At 41.6% G+C, this 17225-nt stretch overlaps 1 protein-coding gene across 1 annotated transcript in view; it reads left to right on the top strand.

The window, feature by feature from the left end:
* The window catches only part of nphs1 (NPHS1 adhesion molecule, nephrin), a 38053-nt gene extending 23717 nt beyond the window's left edge, over window positions 1-14336 (top strand). The window contains exons 11-30 of the mRNA XM_054622365.1: window positions 226-367; window positions 827-951; window positions 1069-1237; window positions 1431-1560; window positions 1715-1887; window positions 2607-2747; window positions 3401-3541; window positions 5044-5165; window positions 5772-5931; window positions 6066-6222; window positions 7150-7301; window positions 10060-10171; window positions 10580-10761; window positions 10899-10949; window positions 11274-11396; window positions 11969-12017; window positions 12360-12492; window positions 13437-13512; window positions 13727-13893; window positions 14059-14336. Of these exons, the coding sequence (XP_054478340.1) occupies window positions 226-367; window positions 827-951; window positions 1069-1237; window positions 1431-1560; window positions 1715-1887; window positions 2607-2747; window positions 3401-3541; window positions 5044-5165; window positions 5772-5931; window positions 6066-6222; window positions 7150-7301; window positions 10060-10171; window positions 10580-10761; window positions 10899-10949; window positions 11274-11396; window positions 11969-12017; window positions 12360-12492; window positions 13437-13512; window positions 13727-13893; window positions 14059-14142 (2589 nt within the window). The 3' untranslated portion in view covers window positions 14143-14336. The remainder of the gene's footprint in view (window positions 1-225; window positions 368-826; window positions 952-1068; window positions 1238-1430; window positions 1561-1714; window positions 1888-2606; window positions 2748-3400; window positions 3542-5043; window positions 5166-5771; window positions 5932-6065; window positions 6223-7149; window positions 7302-10059; window positions 10172-10579; window positions 10762-10898; window positions 10950-11273; window positions 11397-11968; window positions 12018-12359; window positions 12493-13436; window positions 13513-13726; window positions 13894-14058) is intronic.
* The last annotated feature ends 2889 nt before the right edge of the window (window positions 14337-17225 follow it).

The following is a 17225-nucleotide window of genomic DNA, read 5'->3' as shown; positions in this document are numbered from 1 at the left end:
ACCGTATGCAAAGCAGGAGAGTCAGATGAATACGCTTATTTATCAGAGACCATGCACAACATCAGTCATTACAGCAGCTAATTTGCCATCTGTATTCGCCCAAGAAAAAGCCATGTGGGTTGTTTTTCTTCCAGATTTTTTTCTCTCTCTCCTAAGACTGAGAATGCCAGAGACAAAGGATGTCTGTCCCCTGACTGAACTGTCATGTGTGCGTTGTGTCTGTAGGGAGACAATGGTGGGATGACAACCATGTCCAACATGACCCACACGGTCTCCCGGGAGGAGGACGGGCTGAAACTCACCTGTGAGGCTTTCAACAAAGGCACACACTTCTCCAAGACCCAGAGCACCACACTTGATGTTTATCGTGAGTAAGCTTTAGTGTAGTTCCTTTAAATGTTCATTTCTTGGTAGACATAACCAACATGAAAATCAGCAAGGAGAATTAATTTTTGATTTGATACCACTCATTTATTTATTTTCTTGGAGGGGTCCTATTGATGTTATGTCTTTCTATTACAATTAATTCAATAACTGAATGTAAAGGAACACAAAAGGGGCAAATATTGCTCTTGACAATTAATACTAAAGTGCAACTATTTTCATTGGCCTGCTTTGTCATATTTGTGGTAGAGGAAATGTTTTTTGTACAATTTTATTAATTGAAAATATTCTGTAAAACTGTAACTTTAAAATCTGCTGGGTTAAGTTATGCTCTCTAAATACAGTATTAACAATATTGCAAAATATATATTGTAACCAAATGAGACTAAAATTTTGAAAATATTTTACAGAAATGTCAAACTCTTTGATCCTTTTATAACAGACCCCCCTCAAAAAGTGTGGCTCGATACTCCACCTCAAGACGTCCCCCTTCGTTCAGGGACCACGGTCCGTCTCATCTGCTTCTCAACCGGCGGGAATCCCACTGGGACTCTGACTTGGTTCAAGGTTAGTGTGCTCTGTCAGTGCATGTCTGTGTGTGTGTGTGTGTGTGTGTGTGTTAGCTATACAGTATGTCTAGAGTGCATACACTTCTCCGTGTAAAATCCTTCCTTCCTGTTTTAGAATGGAAAGACTGTGACTAACGCACTGAAGCAGACGTCCTTCGATCGGGGTGTGGCTCGAGAACTGGTCCTGGTCCTGACGGCGAGTGACAACATGGCGACCTACCGCTGCGATGCCGCAAATGAGGCAAAGAAGACTATCTCTGCCCACACTCAGCTCACGGTTCACTGTGAGTTAGACAGGAGATCTGACACACAGCTTTACTCCACTCTAACTCAGCTCAGAGAAAAGCACAATATCAGAGAAATGGATTTGATATAAACCCATTCACACTGATTTTTGCTTCATCATCTTGTACTCTTCATCTTGATATTGTCAGGGAGGTAAGATTGTGTTTTCTGGTTTTCTTCATGGTTCTCCAGTTACAGCAATAAGTATGAAGATTTCAACCAAACAAGAAGAGCTACGTCGGGGCCAGATGTTAACTCTGGAGTGCCAGTCTGGGAGCAGTAACCCCGAGGCCAGAATTTCCTGGAGCTTGGGCGGACTCAGGTTTGTCAAGGCAGTGGGAGGAAAGGCCCTTTGCACACCTTGACACATGTTGATAAGGACATGATATGGCTAATTTATTGTCATAATAAGACTGATTGAGGTGAACTTGAACTCCCCCTGTTGATTGGTTTTGCTGAATGCATTTGTGAACTAGGTTCCAGGGAGTGGAGCAGCCACCCAAGAAGGCTCACTTTGGTGGCGTATCAGTGCACAGTTCTCTATCCCTGAATCTGAGCTCACAGCATCACAACCAGAGGGTAATTTGTCAGGCCTTCAGTCCTGTTCTGGCGGAGGGGGCTAACACATTCTTCAAACTCAATGTGCTTTGTAAGTAGAGGTTGAATCGTTTCTTTCTTTCTTTCTTTCTTGGTTTGTTTCCTTTCATTCATCTTGGCCATTGACCAAGAGATGTGGTTTGCATGAATCTTAAACGATGCATAATGATGATCTATTGTGGGGCCGATGTAAGCTGCTCTACTGGTGTACTTTTGCACAGAAATGTCAGCGTATAGTACGTGTGTGTTTTTTGTTTACTAGAAACCTTTTGTTGTGATTTGTGGGTCTGTTGAGCTCTGTCGCAGTGTGTCCTAATTGTGCATTTGCTTTGCTGCATGGCCATGTTTGTCTTTGATGCCATTTCACAGGCAGCAGCCAGCCTCTGCTTCAAAGCTTGGTGCTGTGTATGAGCATGAAGGAATGTCACTGTGTGTTTGTGCGGAGCTGCAGTTGGACAACAGTACTGTCACTCGTCGTTTTAATGCCTGTCCCTCTCACCCGCGCGTTGCCTTCCTCCCCCGTCGTCTAAGTAGGTGAAGTTGGTTAGATCTGGAATTATTGGTGGGATGTCGACTTTCTACTGGTTTGACTCTCATTAGTGTCTCTTTCTGCAGTCACGCTCAATGTGCTTTGTGTGTCTTTGTATTCTCTCTTGCTGGTTCTTGTCATTCTGTGTGCCGGAGTTTGTATTCATGCCTCTGCACATGTATTTTAATTTTTGGGAGTAAATCCACCTTATTGTAGCTGAATGCTTGCTGTTTCTGTGTCAGACCCACCAGAGTTCAGCCCAGAGCAGCCAGTGCAGGTCCAGGTGGTGGAGGATGACATGGCAACCATCCCACTGCTGGTCTCAGCTAACCCAGAAGAGTTCTCTTGCATTTGGCTGCACCACAGGGAGACGCTGGTCAAAGGTGATCCAGGGCTGTGTGATGGCTCTATAAACCAGGTCCTAGTTGAGCTGAGCCAGCAAGTAAGCACTCAGCTCTGCCATTCAGGGTCTGAATAAAACATGGCAGGTTAGCCAGCATGGGACCCTGCCAAATGTGATTCTCATTATGGCGCTAATGTATGCAGTCTAAATGAGGTTTGCTGTCTCCCTGAATACAACACAACGGTTCTAAACCTGGCTTCTCCTCCAGGCCGATGTCATCAGGGCCCAGCTGCACCCACGCTCTTTCTTTGTTCACTTTGTTAGCTCCATCATACGCAGCCCCCACCATAACATAACTGTATCTAGAATGTGGCAAACCTACCTATTACATTTTGACTGCTGTGGTACAGGAGGTGTCTCTCACGCAGCCTATTGTTGGCTTGATGTGGGAATCCAGCCAGGCCAATCAATAATGCAGGATTAGATGTCACTTAGAGACCAGTGGCCAGAGGACACACAGCTGATGAGCGTGTAATGAATGCTTAATTTACCATTATGCATGTGTGTGTGTGTGTGTGTGTGTGTGTGTGTGTGTGTGTGTGTGTGTGTGTGTGTGTGTGTGTGTGTGTGTGTGTGTGTGTGTGTGTGTGTGTGTGTGTGTGTGTGTGTTTAACATGTATTTTTTTTGGAAAGAGGGGGATCTGCGCTACCACTGGTCAGAAGAGAACTCACTGGAGATCAAGAATGTGACGAGGAAAGATGCCGGAGTGTACAAGGTCAAGTGTACAAATGATGAGGGTGTCAACCAAATCTCCATTATGCTGGACGTTCAGTGTAAGGACCTACATGCATCCTTGTGGCCACACACTTTCAGATTTTTTTGTATTTTATGTTGAAGGCAGTGTTTTATGGGATCATGAAAATAAAATTAATTTAAACATTCAAAGTTTTTACTATATGTAAGAATTTGGACACCCATACCTGTAGATTATGTGTGGCAGCTGCACCATGACTGCATTTTTCCCCATGTGTTTTGATAATTTTTAGAGTAACCTTTTGAAAGCAAGTTTAATTATTTACGATATTTCCTATGGATTCATTAAAGTACCCCAAAGCACATAGGAAAATGAACAATATAGTAAAAAAGATGAAAATGAAAGGAAAGATGAAAAAGAAAATATAGAAATGGTACTTTTTAAAAATCATCATTTTACTTTCATCCATTCATGATTGATCACTCTTTTTTTCATATCGTGCTAGTTTTACAGGTTTACGTTGTGGCTCTGTCGCTCTCAAGTCAATCACATCATTTATTTCTGTCGAATAGCCTTCTACCTTTCGACCGCATTACCCATTTTGTGCATTGGATTTTGAATTCGTTGGCTTCTTACATGTTTTTGGACTGTCCAAAGCTGCCAAGTATCAGAACTTTCAGTGCATCCACACCGACTGATACACTGAGATATCAGCATTGACTTTCAGCCCCTACCCAGCAAACACCAGCAGGCCACATTCATTAGGCCTTCATGCAAGGCTGTGCATCTCCACTCATGCCCCAGGCCCAGCCTCAAGCTCCAGGCCCTCTGCCCCGATACTGATGATTTAATAATGGAAGTGTTGAAAATGTAGGTCTGCCTGCTTCACCAGAGCCCATGGTACAAGCCTAATGGATTCTGCCGTCCTGATCCGACTGGGCTTGACAGTTGTAGATATTCATTATGTATGGAGGATTGTAGTAGCTTTTATGGGTGGCGGTGTATCCCACTTAACAATGTCGGTCTCGGTTAGCAGGCCAACATGGGTGGATCTCGCCAACCCAGAGGTATGCGTCTCTCTAGTGTTTCCTACCACTGTTCTTCGAGTGTGAACATAAGTTTAGACAAGTAGGCACTAATGGCCTTATTGTTGCAAGTACAAGGCACCCATGGGAAGTATAAAAAGCTTGTGAGTTAGGGGCGAATATTGACAAGAAGAGGAGCCATGCATTCAGGAAGGAGAGAGGACTTAATGAAGAAAGGGAAACTGGTTAGTCTGTCATGGTCCATATAAGAATGTGCTTTCAGTGGAGGGCCTTCTGTGTCAAATGACCAATACTCAGTTTGGTTGCAAAAGCATTTGTCATCCCACAACATATTCAGAGGTTAATGGCATTGTATGTAAAACACAGAGGCCAATTAAGACAGGGTTATGAACCATTTCAAAGGCAAACAAGTGTTGGAGTAATTATAGCAATGCAGCATAGCATGCCTGTTTAGTGGGTTGGCAAATGATTTGTCCCATGTTGGCATGTTAACCTTTGGTCCTTCCTTAGCCTTGTCCCTTTCTCTTACTCTCAGATGCTCCCAGTGTCAAGGCAGAGAAAGACCCTGTGGTAGTGAACCTGGGGGAAACAGCAGACCTGATATGCGTGGCAGATGCCAACCCCATTATAGCTGACATGTTCTCTTGGAAATGGCTGGTGAGAGCTCTTATACACTTATGGAGAAACACAGTCATCCCATTATCTTTCTTTTATCTGGCTTGCTTCTATTATTTTATCTGTTCCTACTGTTCATCACTGGCCTTTTTCTAAATGCCCAGATGAACCATATTTCACTGGCTCTAACTATCCTTCCACCCCACCTCTTCCTGCTCCACACACAGCCCAAATCCAGAAAAATAGCTTTCATTACTGCTGCATGACTAAAGGGCACATTCGTCAACGTGGCGTGGTCTCTGTATCTACCGGTGCCTTCTCCGGTCTAACCCGCCCCCCGGCAGTACTGTGTCCCGCTTTCAACCTGCACAGCCCCTCCTTTCTCTTTCCCCGGAGCTCTCCGACCCCTTGGCATTATCTGTCTCTGTCCTAAGCGCACGTTCCCCCGACGCCCTTCCCACCCCCACCCCCACCTCACGCCCTGATGGTTACCTGCTCAACTCTCCCTCACTGTCTACCTGCCTGCCTTGCTCTCACAAAGCCCCCCCCAATAGACACACACTCTAGCCCTCACCCAGAAGGAGGGGAGTGTGTTTTGAGGAAGAGCTGCTGTCTGCCGTTTATTCCCCCGTACTTTGTCTTCCACAGGGTGAAGAGGAGGTGGAGATGGGACAGGAGACCCAGGAAGACGAATCTGGCCTTCTGACCATCCATGATGTTACTCGGGCTCATGCTGGTTTTTACCAGTGCACAGCCAGTAATGACTTAGCATCCCCTGCCACTGTAGATGTGCAGCTGGTAGTGCAATGTGAGTTTGTACTATTTACTCGCAGTATCAGAAAGAATGAAAAAACATGTCAACAAATACTTGTGAACATTTACTTCTGTATTGTGTCTGGTTTTCTCTATGAATAACCTACATGCCCATTTTGTCTTGTGAAGTCAAACCAGAGCTTCAGAAAGGACCCCAGTGGAGGAAGGTAGCAAGCAGAGGGGATGGCACTTCTACAGCTGAGTTGGTGTGTCGTGCAGAAGGCATTCCTCGTGTTGACTTCTCTTGGGAAAAAAAGGGTGTACGAATGGACTTTGCAAACCCCAGGTGAAAGAATATGCATTATGTTATTTCAAATTATTTTCTTAATTTTTTTGCATTATAGAGTGCTGCAGGAATGAGTCCTAAAACCCTGAAATGAGTCAGCATTATTGCACTTCCGGGTCCCGAGTCACTCAAGACAATGGTTTTCTTTTGTGGGTTTTTGGTTGGATGCCTGAAATAAGGTCTGTGGTTAACAAAAGCTAAAGAGATTTTAATGTTTTGTTCTACCAAAGGAAATCCGTCCGTAAATGTGCTTCTTGTGAATTTTAAAGGTTTTACATATCATAAAAAAGACGGTTGCCAACAAGTGGCTAAATGAGACTACAGAGCGTCATGCCAACTGGTCCTCTTTTACAGCCTTGCAGTGATGTAATGTTGTACCCTAACATTAGCTTTTTACTTCTGCAGATTCACGCACATTCACGCCTCAAAATTATTAAAGTATTAAAGTTCATTTGTGAAGATTATCTTGATGTAGAAAACGTGTAACAAACAGAAACGTGTGTTTGCTACGGAGCTTCTTTTCTGTAATCATCCCAAATCCAATGGTCTTTTTTTTCGGGGGGGAACCAGTGTGATGCTAACTTCCATGGTTTGCCTAAAAAAATGAATCCCTGCAGCACTCATATTAACTTTGGAGCTACTGTCAGCATTTGGTTACATATTGATGAATCCTCTCAATTAGATTAGGGTTTACTCTAATATAATATATTCTTCTTCTATTTCTTGCTATTTCACCACTGAAGCCAGATTTAGTGCATTTTACACCTTGCTTTTGACTATGCAAATACCTGTTTAATGCTTCTTTGATGTGTGAAATTGGGTGATTTAGTGCAATCCGCAGGACATCGCAATCCCTGCTGTCTGCCTGCTCAGGATTTATCCCTTTCTTGCTTTGGGTTTGTGTGTTTGTGTACGTGCGTGCTGCAGGTATGAGGAGCGAACCGTGAGGGAGGGCTCCTTCCACACCAGCACAGTTGGAGTTGTAAATGTGAGTGCAGCTCTGGACTACGCTATCTTCAGCTGCACTGCTCGCAACTCACTTGGGGAAGACACCGTAGACATCCAGCTCGTCAGCACAAGTACTTCATTCTTGTACATTTGTGGTTTCTGTTTGTATGGGTGTGTGTCTCTGGGTGGCTGAGGTTGTCTGGGAGCCATGTACCTCTAATACGAAAAAGAACTCTGTCTCAGTGATGTAGAAATGCATTTATTGGATAATTCAACAGCTCTTTCGATGGTTTATTTAGCTTCTGATCAGGGAGAATTTTCTCATTTTAAGGAACACTTGATACGTCAGTATCGTTTAGAAATCAGTAAATTCAGGGACAGTTTTCTAAAGACAGCATTGAAATGGTAAAAAATAGATCAAGAATTTTATTATTCTAATTGAGTCAAATAACTCCCTGTTGTGTAGACGGGTTACTTTTAATGCCAAACCACTGAGAGTTAACACCCAGTTCTGCAGTTCTACAAAGCTTCGGCAGCCTTAAGCCATTTTTTGTTTTAGTGATCTGGCCTGCACATTGACTACATGGTTAAAGGAACAATGTATAGTAGGTATAGGGCTCTATTAGAAGAATTAGGATAGTATTAATAAGTATGTTTTCTTAAGTGTATAATCCCCTGAAAATAAGAATCATTTTCTTTACCTTAGAATGATCTTCTTCACCCGCCATGTTTCTACAGCAGCCCAAAATGGACAAATATAACACTGGCTTTAGATTAGCCTATTTCTTCCTGTTTTCATCACCACACTCCATAATCAATATACCAACCCAGCACAGATAGACAGAGATCCTAATAGAAGCAGCGGATTGTGAAGAAAGCCAAGCGTCTAGTGAGGAAAAGACCCAGATATAGTTAGCGAAGTAAACAAGAGCTGCAAGATGAGTGTATGTTGGATAGTGGAGATGTGTTAGTAATAGTTTGCTACTAAACCTACATTATTGTTTTCCAGGCCTATGTCTCTGCTCCTTAGTGGTCAGAAATCACCTAATGCATCTTTAAATGAACGGCAAATGATCAGTCAGCGGTTAGGGCACTCAGTATGTAGGGATTATGCATATCACGTACTTGGCAGTGGAGCACAAACTATTCCTTTGGTTGTAATTTGGCAGCATCTCAAAATAATTGTGTCTGTGCTGCTTTGTCCAAGGTTTATCAGCCTTTTCCAGCAATATTACAATAGTGTGGGAGGGCCATTGAAAATGCAGAATTCAGTAAACTGGAGAGAGCTGTTGCTCCTGAGTGTCAGCCCTTTAAGGTACTTATTCCTTTCCCTAGCTCTACCTTATCATTCAGCCTATAGCAGTACTCCACTCCTCAGATAATGCTGCAGTGATACGCTTTGCTCTCCCGGCGTGCTTAGACTTTTCTGCCTTCAAGCTACCAGTGTATCTTTGCACCAGAGCCATTATCGACACAGTCCTGCTCCAGCAAAGGCCCACAGCCATCATTGGACACGTTTAATGTTTACTATAATAACCATAAAATACAATCCAATATTGGCCCTGTTTTTCCCCAGTCACTTTGTTAGTGCTGTGAATATTCATAATTCATCTGATGCAGTGATAATAGATTGTATATGCTTCCTTATCACTCTAGAGCTCGAGAGGAAGAGAGAGGGTTTTTTTTTCTCTGCATGGTGCTTTTTGGATTTGAAGGAGACAAGATCCAAATAAGGCTGACCTCTTTGCCCAGGAATCTAATGAGGAGAGCTGATAGTGGGAATTATTTACTCGGCAAACTGGGCTGCAGCCTGGAGTCAGAGACGAGTAGAGCATCCCCTTCTTACATTGCTGCTCAACTATCTCTCCTTCTCCCCTTCTTGATTATCTCTACCTCTGCCCTCAAAACCACCCTTCCCTTTTCCATGCTCCAAATGCAAAATAATCCACTTCCCCTTCACTACCCTGACTGGAGCAGTGCCTGGCCGAAGGCCTGGTTAGCCTCCTTTGATCTTTATTCACAATATTGATAATAATCAAGAGGCTTCATCCTTCATTGCATGACTTGGGTCAAATAAATTGGACAAATCAGCCACTTTGTTGGCAGAGGGATCAGCCATCTGCCCATGTTTCCTGATCACTCATACAACATAGCACAACCTTCAGAAAAAGCAGATGAGTAGTGGTGCGCTGTTAAAAAAAATGCAAAGCTGGTGTTGTTGAAAATATGTTCTTTGGATTAAGAACACTGTACTGTCAAAAAACAAAAAGTTTTCAGCTAAGTTTTTACCATGGTGGTCATTCTTCCTCCTTGATTCAATTTGATTCAGTCTTTTTCATTATTTATCATAAGCAGTTATTATCAATTTTCTTAACTTAATTTTTTCGCACTTAAAATACTGCAGTACTTAAAATATGTCACAGGCAGTTCACCCACAAATAAAAAACATTTCTCTAAGATAAACAGTTATCACTGTTCCTTCTGATACACCGATTTAATAATACGAATAGTTGTGGTTTTCAAACCCAAATATGACCAATGTGAAATGTGAGAATATCTTATATCAATTTTATTTCTCTTCTATTTCTATCAAGAAGAACATCAGCTCTAGTACTCTCTTTTAATAATATCAATTTGTCTATTTATAACCGCTCCAAAGTAGAGAGGCCATAGGAGAGGCACGCTCGTACAGGCCAGCAGGGCCTCAGGTGTTATTTCAGAGTCTGCAGATATAATCACTTGACTATCTCATGCCACACATCTCCATTTCTTAGCGCCTAAAGCCTTTTCAAATAGCCCCCTGTCGAGTGAAGGTGTCTCTTCAGCATTGTCACAAAATTGAGAGCACATTTGCCTTTTTCCACATTTCTCATTTTCTTTCCCCCTCAGATCACCCAGATCCTCCTTCATCATTTCGTCAAGTCGACATTTCCCACGACTCAGTCACTCTGGAATGGATCCCTGGCTTCAATGGTGGTTTGTGGCAAAGATTTCGTGTAAGGTGAGAAGCATAGGAAGGATTGTAAATTGACTTGCATTTATACTGCACCTTTCAACGACCACTCAAAGTGCTTTACACTGTATGCCATCATTCAGCCCATTCAGACACACATTCATACGCTGATATCAGAGGCTGCCATACGAGTTGCCAAACTCCTCATCTGGTTCTGATCTAATATTCATTCACACACTGATGGCAAAACATTTGGGAGCAATTTTGGGTTCAGTATCTTGCCCAAGGACACTTCAATATGCGGACTGGAGGAGCCAGAGATCGAACCTCATATCTACTGATTAGTGGAAGAACCAATCCATATCAGGACCCACAGCCGCCAACAGAATGATGGTGTTAGAATGACATTCTTTAATGATTAAATAATTGTAGATGACAGTGCCTTTTGGTTGACAGATACCGTTGGGAAAAATCAGCCAGTTTCCTGTACGTGGACGTCTTTCCTCCCGGAGCAACAACATTCACTGTCACTGGGCTGCAGCCCGTCACCACCTACAACTTCTCAGTCAATGCCCTAAATGAAAGGGGAGAGAGTGGCTATGCTGACAACAATGCAGTACTGACCATTACCACCAAGGGTCAGTTAAGAGTAACCCCAGCTTGACACTGAAAGGACTGTACTGTACAACCATCTGATAATCTGTAATACATTAGTATAAGCATATTATGCACAAGTTTGGCATGTAAGTCTCTGTTATTCCTTCTTTCTCTTCAGAGAGGCCACACCCAGGAGAAGTCCCAGAAGGTGATGACTCACGCTCACAGAGTAAGTCTTTTATCACAACTCACAGCAAAAGCTGTTAAGGGCAGTTGGAAATTGCTGTTTGCACAGCAGCTAGCTTCATTTGGCTAAATCATGTTAATGTATGCACCTCCAAGGCTGGTAATGTTTGCTCTACGAGAGTAGCAGTTGTCATGGAGCCCGCCCATGCTTTTCCCCCTCTGATAGTCTTTAATTAATAAAGACAATTGATAGAGGGGTTGGGCTTGTCTCAGCCATTTTTTGTCCTCCAAAATGTACATATTAGTTCTCTTTTGACTTTCATTGTTCCGCATTGAGATAATGTTTTTAATGTTTTGTCAAAACTAGGTGCAAGTGGACTACCAGCCTATTTGACAGTGGTGTTCACGGTGGTGTTTGGAGTCCTGCTGGTATTTAATTCACTGGGTTGCTTCTTTGGATTGAGGTGGAAAAAGAGGCGAGGCCAGACAGGTAACAACAATGATCTTTTTATCCACGGATGTGAAAGTGTTTCCTCCATCACTTTCTGGCATTATAATGTCCCTATTCCTCAACAGAGCTCTAAAGAGATTATTCCAGTACCATGATGCAATTGTCAGCTCAGCCTCTCACTCTCTTCTCATCTCTCCATGTCCCTCTTTCTATCTGTCTATCCTGGCCCCTCTCCTTCTGCTTATTGTCTGAGCTTCTACTTCCTGCCACATTCATCCTTCAAAGCTGTCACTTCTGTGTTTTGTCCATATCTTTTATCTCATTTGCTAGCGTTATTTCCTCCCTCCATCTCTCCTTGTGTCTCTTTCTATTTGTTCTTCAGTCTAACTGCCAGGTTCTCCCTCTCTATCTTTTATTTTTCATTCCTCGCCTTCCTCTGCCCTCTGGTTTTTACATATAGATTTTTTACAGCTTACTTGTCTTTAACTCTCACTCTCTGGCCCTTTTTATTGCTCCGATCAATTTCAGTGCTTATGAGATGATGCACTTCTCTTAAAGTTCTAATTTCCTAACACTAAGCCTCTTTCCTCCTGTTTCTGTTCCCCCTGCAGGGGGGGGAGGAGGCAGTGTATTGGATGGAAGGAAGGGTGATCAGGGGGGGTAAGTTAAAGCCCTGCAGTAGCAGTAATAAAGAGACACACATCAAATCCACTTTAAGAAGTCAAAGACCTTGTCTATTGGCTGACCGAGCTACTAAAACCACCAGGCACGCAAAACAACAAGTCTCTGTCAGTTTCTATTTAAATTAGTGTCCTCAAACTTGCACCACAATCCTGCAATACACCTGTACATGGGTAACATGAAACACTGTTATTAAGAACGGAATGTATGCTATGTGTGCTGAGTGTTTTTGCATCTCTGGTAGTTCATATTGGGGATCAAGAAATGAGAAATAAATCAAGAAAGTAAAAGTAGATGACACAATCTGCTTTTGCCCTGCAGGTCCAGTCAGTCAACTGTAAGCAACTCCAATAAGTATGAGAGCAGAGAAAAGATCAACGCCACAGCCCAGCGCACCCTCCTCATCGACTCTGGATCTGAAACAAACAGCAATGTCTACGAGAGCTATGCAGCGGTAAGAGCTGGAGAGAGGAGGAAGATAGGAAAGAGTGGGATGAGACAAAGGGAAAAGAGCCATTGAGAAAATATGCAGAGACACAGAGGGGCTGAGTAAACAGATGAGGGGAGGAAAGAGGTGAGACAGGGGGTGATGGGATCTGACAGAGGAGGAAGTGGAGAATTCAGCCATAACAGGGAAAATGGATAGATAAACTAATGGAACATTTAGCTGTGCATAGAGATGGAACACAGATCAATACCTCACAATTAGCATTGAAAATGCACATCGATCTCAGAGAAATGATCATTTTGTACTTTAAAAAGGCCAACAAGGATTTGAACCTTGAAGAAAACTGTTGAGCAAGGTAGAGGAAAACAGATAGCACTGTGCTGTCAGAATGGGGTATAATGAAACCTCAAATCCCAGCAGAGGAAGGCTTTATCTTTCACCTATTTTAATACAGTTCATACCAGTAAGCATTGGTTTAGCCATATTAGCAAAAACTTATTTTCCTATTCTCCCTGTAGTGATATCTGGCCTTAAATTCAGATATTGAAATATATTTTGAAAATAGCAACATCTCTATCTATAAATCCCAATAAGATGGTTCACTTCACTGTCATCCATATTCATAGGGACTATTTCTTCCGTCTTCTTCAGTAGTTCTAATTAAAAATGGTCACTGCAAGTTTATTCACCTCTGTTGTATCGGAGAGGAGGCAGACTATCAAACATAAAATGTAAAGATGGATTTACATAAAGCAAGACCAATAAAACTAAACCTATCAGTATGGTTGGAATTTTCTAGAGGTTAGTGACAAAACAATGTGGGTGAACGGGCTTTCCAAGAAGCCACTTCAACCATCTGCACTGATTCAACAGATGTGGCTTTGTAATTTACCTGAAGTGACGTAAAGTCAAGCTATTCTGATACTATCTCTTCTGCATTGATATTTCAGGAACGTTCCCATTGTTATTACCCCACTGGTGACCTTCCACCTCTCAGCCCACTCCCTGAGGATATGCGTGGTCTCGGTGAGACACAAATATACCTCAGAGTAAACAAGGCAACAGTAAACACCTCATTTCCTAAATATATTGCATTCCCAGCCAATCGGGAGCTGAATCTGTTGTTGTTTTACCTTGTGGAAAAACGCTTGGGAGTATTATCTGATCTCTCTCTGTCTCTTATTGTTAGCCACACGTAATTATTCATGTTTTGCCTATGCATTTCCATATGCTCTTTAAGGTGTCACGCACGTCCCTGTCAACTCTAACAGCCATCTGTATGAAGACGTAACAGACGAGGGTCCGTTCCAGGACATCCTGGCTTACCCTCTTCCTTCCCCTTCATCCTTGTTTGACCACAGATTGCCTCATCAAAGGAATGATTGGAGACTACCAACCTACACTCAGGTCAGTAGACAAAAGCCAACCAATGATGAAAGCTCCTATTTGATATATTATTTACATTTGTAGATATCACAATTTGGTTGAAAAATAAATCTATTGTAAAGGTCGATGATGTGCTGTAGCTTTATCACACACGTAATGGTAACTGAGATGCAATCTGTCTCTCAGCAGGCAGCAGAGAGAGCGAGGGATGTCCGACAACTGCGGAGTGATTCTGATCTTCCCTTTGAACTCCGAGGCGAATTAGTCTAGAATGAGAAGGTCATAGCAGACAAATACGCTATGACAGGGCTTGTGATTCAACAGTAGTCATTGAGTACAGTGTTGTATAGCCGACATTAAAAACAAAACCCTTTTGAAATGTATCTCACAAGTCACATTGAACGTACCTGTCACAATTGTAGAATGAAGCTTGAACGCTTGATGTAAAATGTCATATAATACAGTATTTCACTCTCAGTTTTTCTGTGTATATTGTTTACATTCCTCAGACTAAGTTGACCTACAGTAAAGTATGGAGAACCGAAAAAGCTGAACAGAAGCAAATTACAATGGCAGAGAGATTTAAATATATATATATATATTTATATATATTTGAGTCTCAAGCAATACAATCAAGACTGTCAAAATGCTACTGTATGAGCTTTTTCCGTTAACTTCAACCAGCCACCACCTTATTTTATTATGCCTCTGTAATCTTACTCCCTGGATCTCACTTTGTTTTTTCACCTTTACCCTCGTTCTTGAAGCCGCCCCCCCCTTTTCTTTTTTTTCCCTTTGGCCTGCAGGTAGATATGAATCAGTCAGTTAAAGATAAAAATGGACCGACAACGCTGTGGTTGGCCCTCGTGCAGAAGCAGCACAGACTCACAGTGCCACCTATTCATACAGCATCCTTTTTGACCCGTCCAATGTCAACATTTTCAAACATTTTCAAACAACTCTGATACAAAGAGTTTCACAGTTAGTCCATTGGAATCCCTGCAATGTAATTGTACTGAGTGGTATTTAGCATGGTTATGTCTTCAGGAGCTAAAGCCATATCTAGGGCCAGACTCTAATCCTATTTTCTCTTGGATTGAAGTTTAGCTCATAGTATCAGTGAGCGAGAGAAAAGACCGTGCAGGGAATTTGGACAGTTAAAAAAAGAGAGTCAGGAAGAGAGGGTTAGGCTAAGCTGCTACTGTGGCTGCTGCTACAAAAAAAAGCTACTCTCCTCTTCATTTGATTGTTCAAATTGTAGTCAAAAGAAAAGCAGTCCACTGTATAGTGTCACACCACAGCCTACAGTTTAAGATGATAAGAATTAAGAAATATAATAAGAAATCTTTATTTATAGAAAACTTTACAAAATAAAAGTTGCTTTACAAAAAATAAATCAACGAATTATAAAATATAATGGTTTATAGTTTTTTTGTGTAGTATTTATAATAGTTTTGAGCTTATAATGGTACAAGACATCCTTATTTGTTATGTGCATGTATTGCTTAAATTGACATCAAGAAATATGTATTGGTCAATACATATTCTCGATATATTTTGTCAAGAAATATTTTTCTTATTTTTCCATATTTTTCTTGATGATGTACGTTTTAAGCTGCAGACTGATGCTGAAAAGCCAGTCTGAGAACCTGCAGAACACAAGAAAAAATAGACGGCGTCTTCCTGTATGACAATAACAAGGTTTGAGTGCTCTGTGTATTCGTGTAACTTAGCTTTTAATGTTCACTGTGCAAAGATCAGAAACTTCCTCAAAGTTTCCATGGCTCTTTTCGGTTCTCGCTGCCTTGTAAAATACGCAAATAGCGACTGGGCTTACATCTTTACACAGAGCCGTTATGCATGAATCCTAGTTCTGCTTCCAGCTTCTGCTTTTCCCTCAAGCACGATGCGTCACATCAGTCTCATGACTACACACACAAAACACAGAAACCGGCACAGGCAAGAAATATAGTCCAATCAGACACATATATAAATTAAAAAGGGTATAATCTTAATTTATTGTTCCTCAATAGAAATGTCCACTTTTTCATTTTTGATGAAGATGGATGTGGTCTGCCTCATGACTGGTTCTTTAGCTGGACCAACCTTAACATGTCACTCTTTTATGTGTTTTTACTGTAAAATACAGATGAAATTTGTACTGAGAGGTGTTATTTAAATCCAGGTGAGGTTGTTGTTGTCGACACAATTGTACCGACTACAATATTCTGCTTCCTCAATGGCCTTAATGCCTGGAGATAAATCTCAATGTTTCACAGAGCTTCGTTCCCTCAATTAGGCTCACTATTCTACATCATGAGGTGTCAAGGTATGTTTGTCTCATTACTGAACAATTGTTTAAGTTCCTGTCAAGATGACTGCTGTGCTCATACCAAAGCCTGTCCGTGATGCATCATTTCTGCTCAGGCAAGAACAATAATCTGCTAAACTGCAGGCTTGACAGCTCAATGCTGTACGTCAACTTCCATTTTTCCTCACTTGCCGCATGAAGGTTTTGATATGATGCGTTCAGAAGAATCTCGTGGGAGCTCGATCATTCAGGCTGCAGGAGTGCACAATTAAGTCAAAAGAGAAACAATTAAGAGACTTTAATTACCTCAGCTCTCAGAGTGTTTCCACGTCCTTTTAACCCCTCTCGTAAAAGTTTTTTCCAGGAAAAAAAATACAAAATTGAACAATACTCCCTTAACACTTTAACAGGTTGTGCTACCAGCGGGGAGCCAATTCAAATTTTGCTCAAATCTCTGCAAACCCTGTCTTTGCTCTCATTATTTGGATTCTAATAATTTGAACTAAATAGAAATCAAATCAAAAGCAACCGCAGGTTTTACAAATTAGAACATGATTTTACTGGCAGTTATAATGACTCACGTTGTGGCTGTGCTCTCCTGTTGTCAGTAATGAGGATGTAATTTATACTCCTGTGGATGAAAGAATACAACTGAATTAATATAACATTAGTCCGTGAAAGATAAATAGGAAGGGAAAATAACAATTAATTGTTAATTTTGATAAGGGCGGATCTGTGAGCAAATTGAAACTAAAAAAAGCATCTTAAATTAAAGATGAGTTTGATGACTGGCCATCGTGCACCAGACCACATGGAAATGTAATAGTAAAAATAAATCAATAGAAAAGTAGTTATGCTAGTCCAGCCGAAGGATATTGAAAGTCGAATAAGTGGAGTTATGGATTTATATTATTATTATAAGAGAAAATGCACACTTACAGTCCAAATTATTCTCTATTTGAAATAGTTTAGGCTTCATTAAGCAAAATTCAAATCCAGACATGCAAATATCTTTCTCTTTCAAGTCACATTTAAACCTGGG

This window comes from Anoplopoma fimbria, chromosome 20, assembly GCF_027596085.1.
Source record: "Anoplopoma fimbria isolate UVic2021 breed Golden Eagle Sablefish chromosome 20, Afim_UVic_2022, whole genome shotgun sequence".
In the NCBI taxonomy this organism is placed as follows: Eukaryota; Metazoa; Chordata; class Actinopteri; order Perciformes; family Anoplopomatidae; genus Anoplopoma; species Anoplopoma fimbria.
This window is presented reverse-complemented; position numbering and strand designations above follow the sequence as displayed.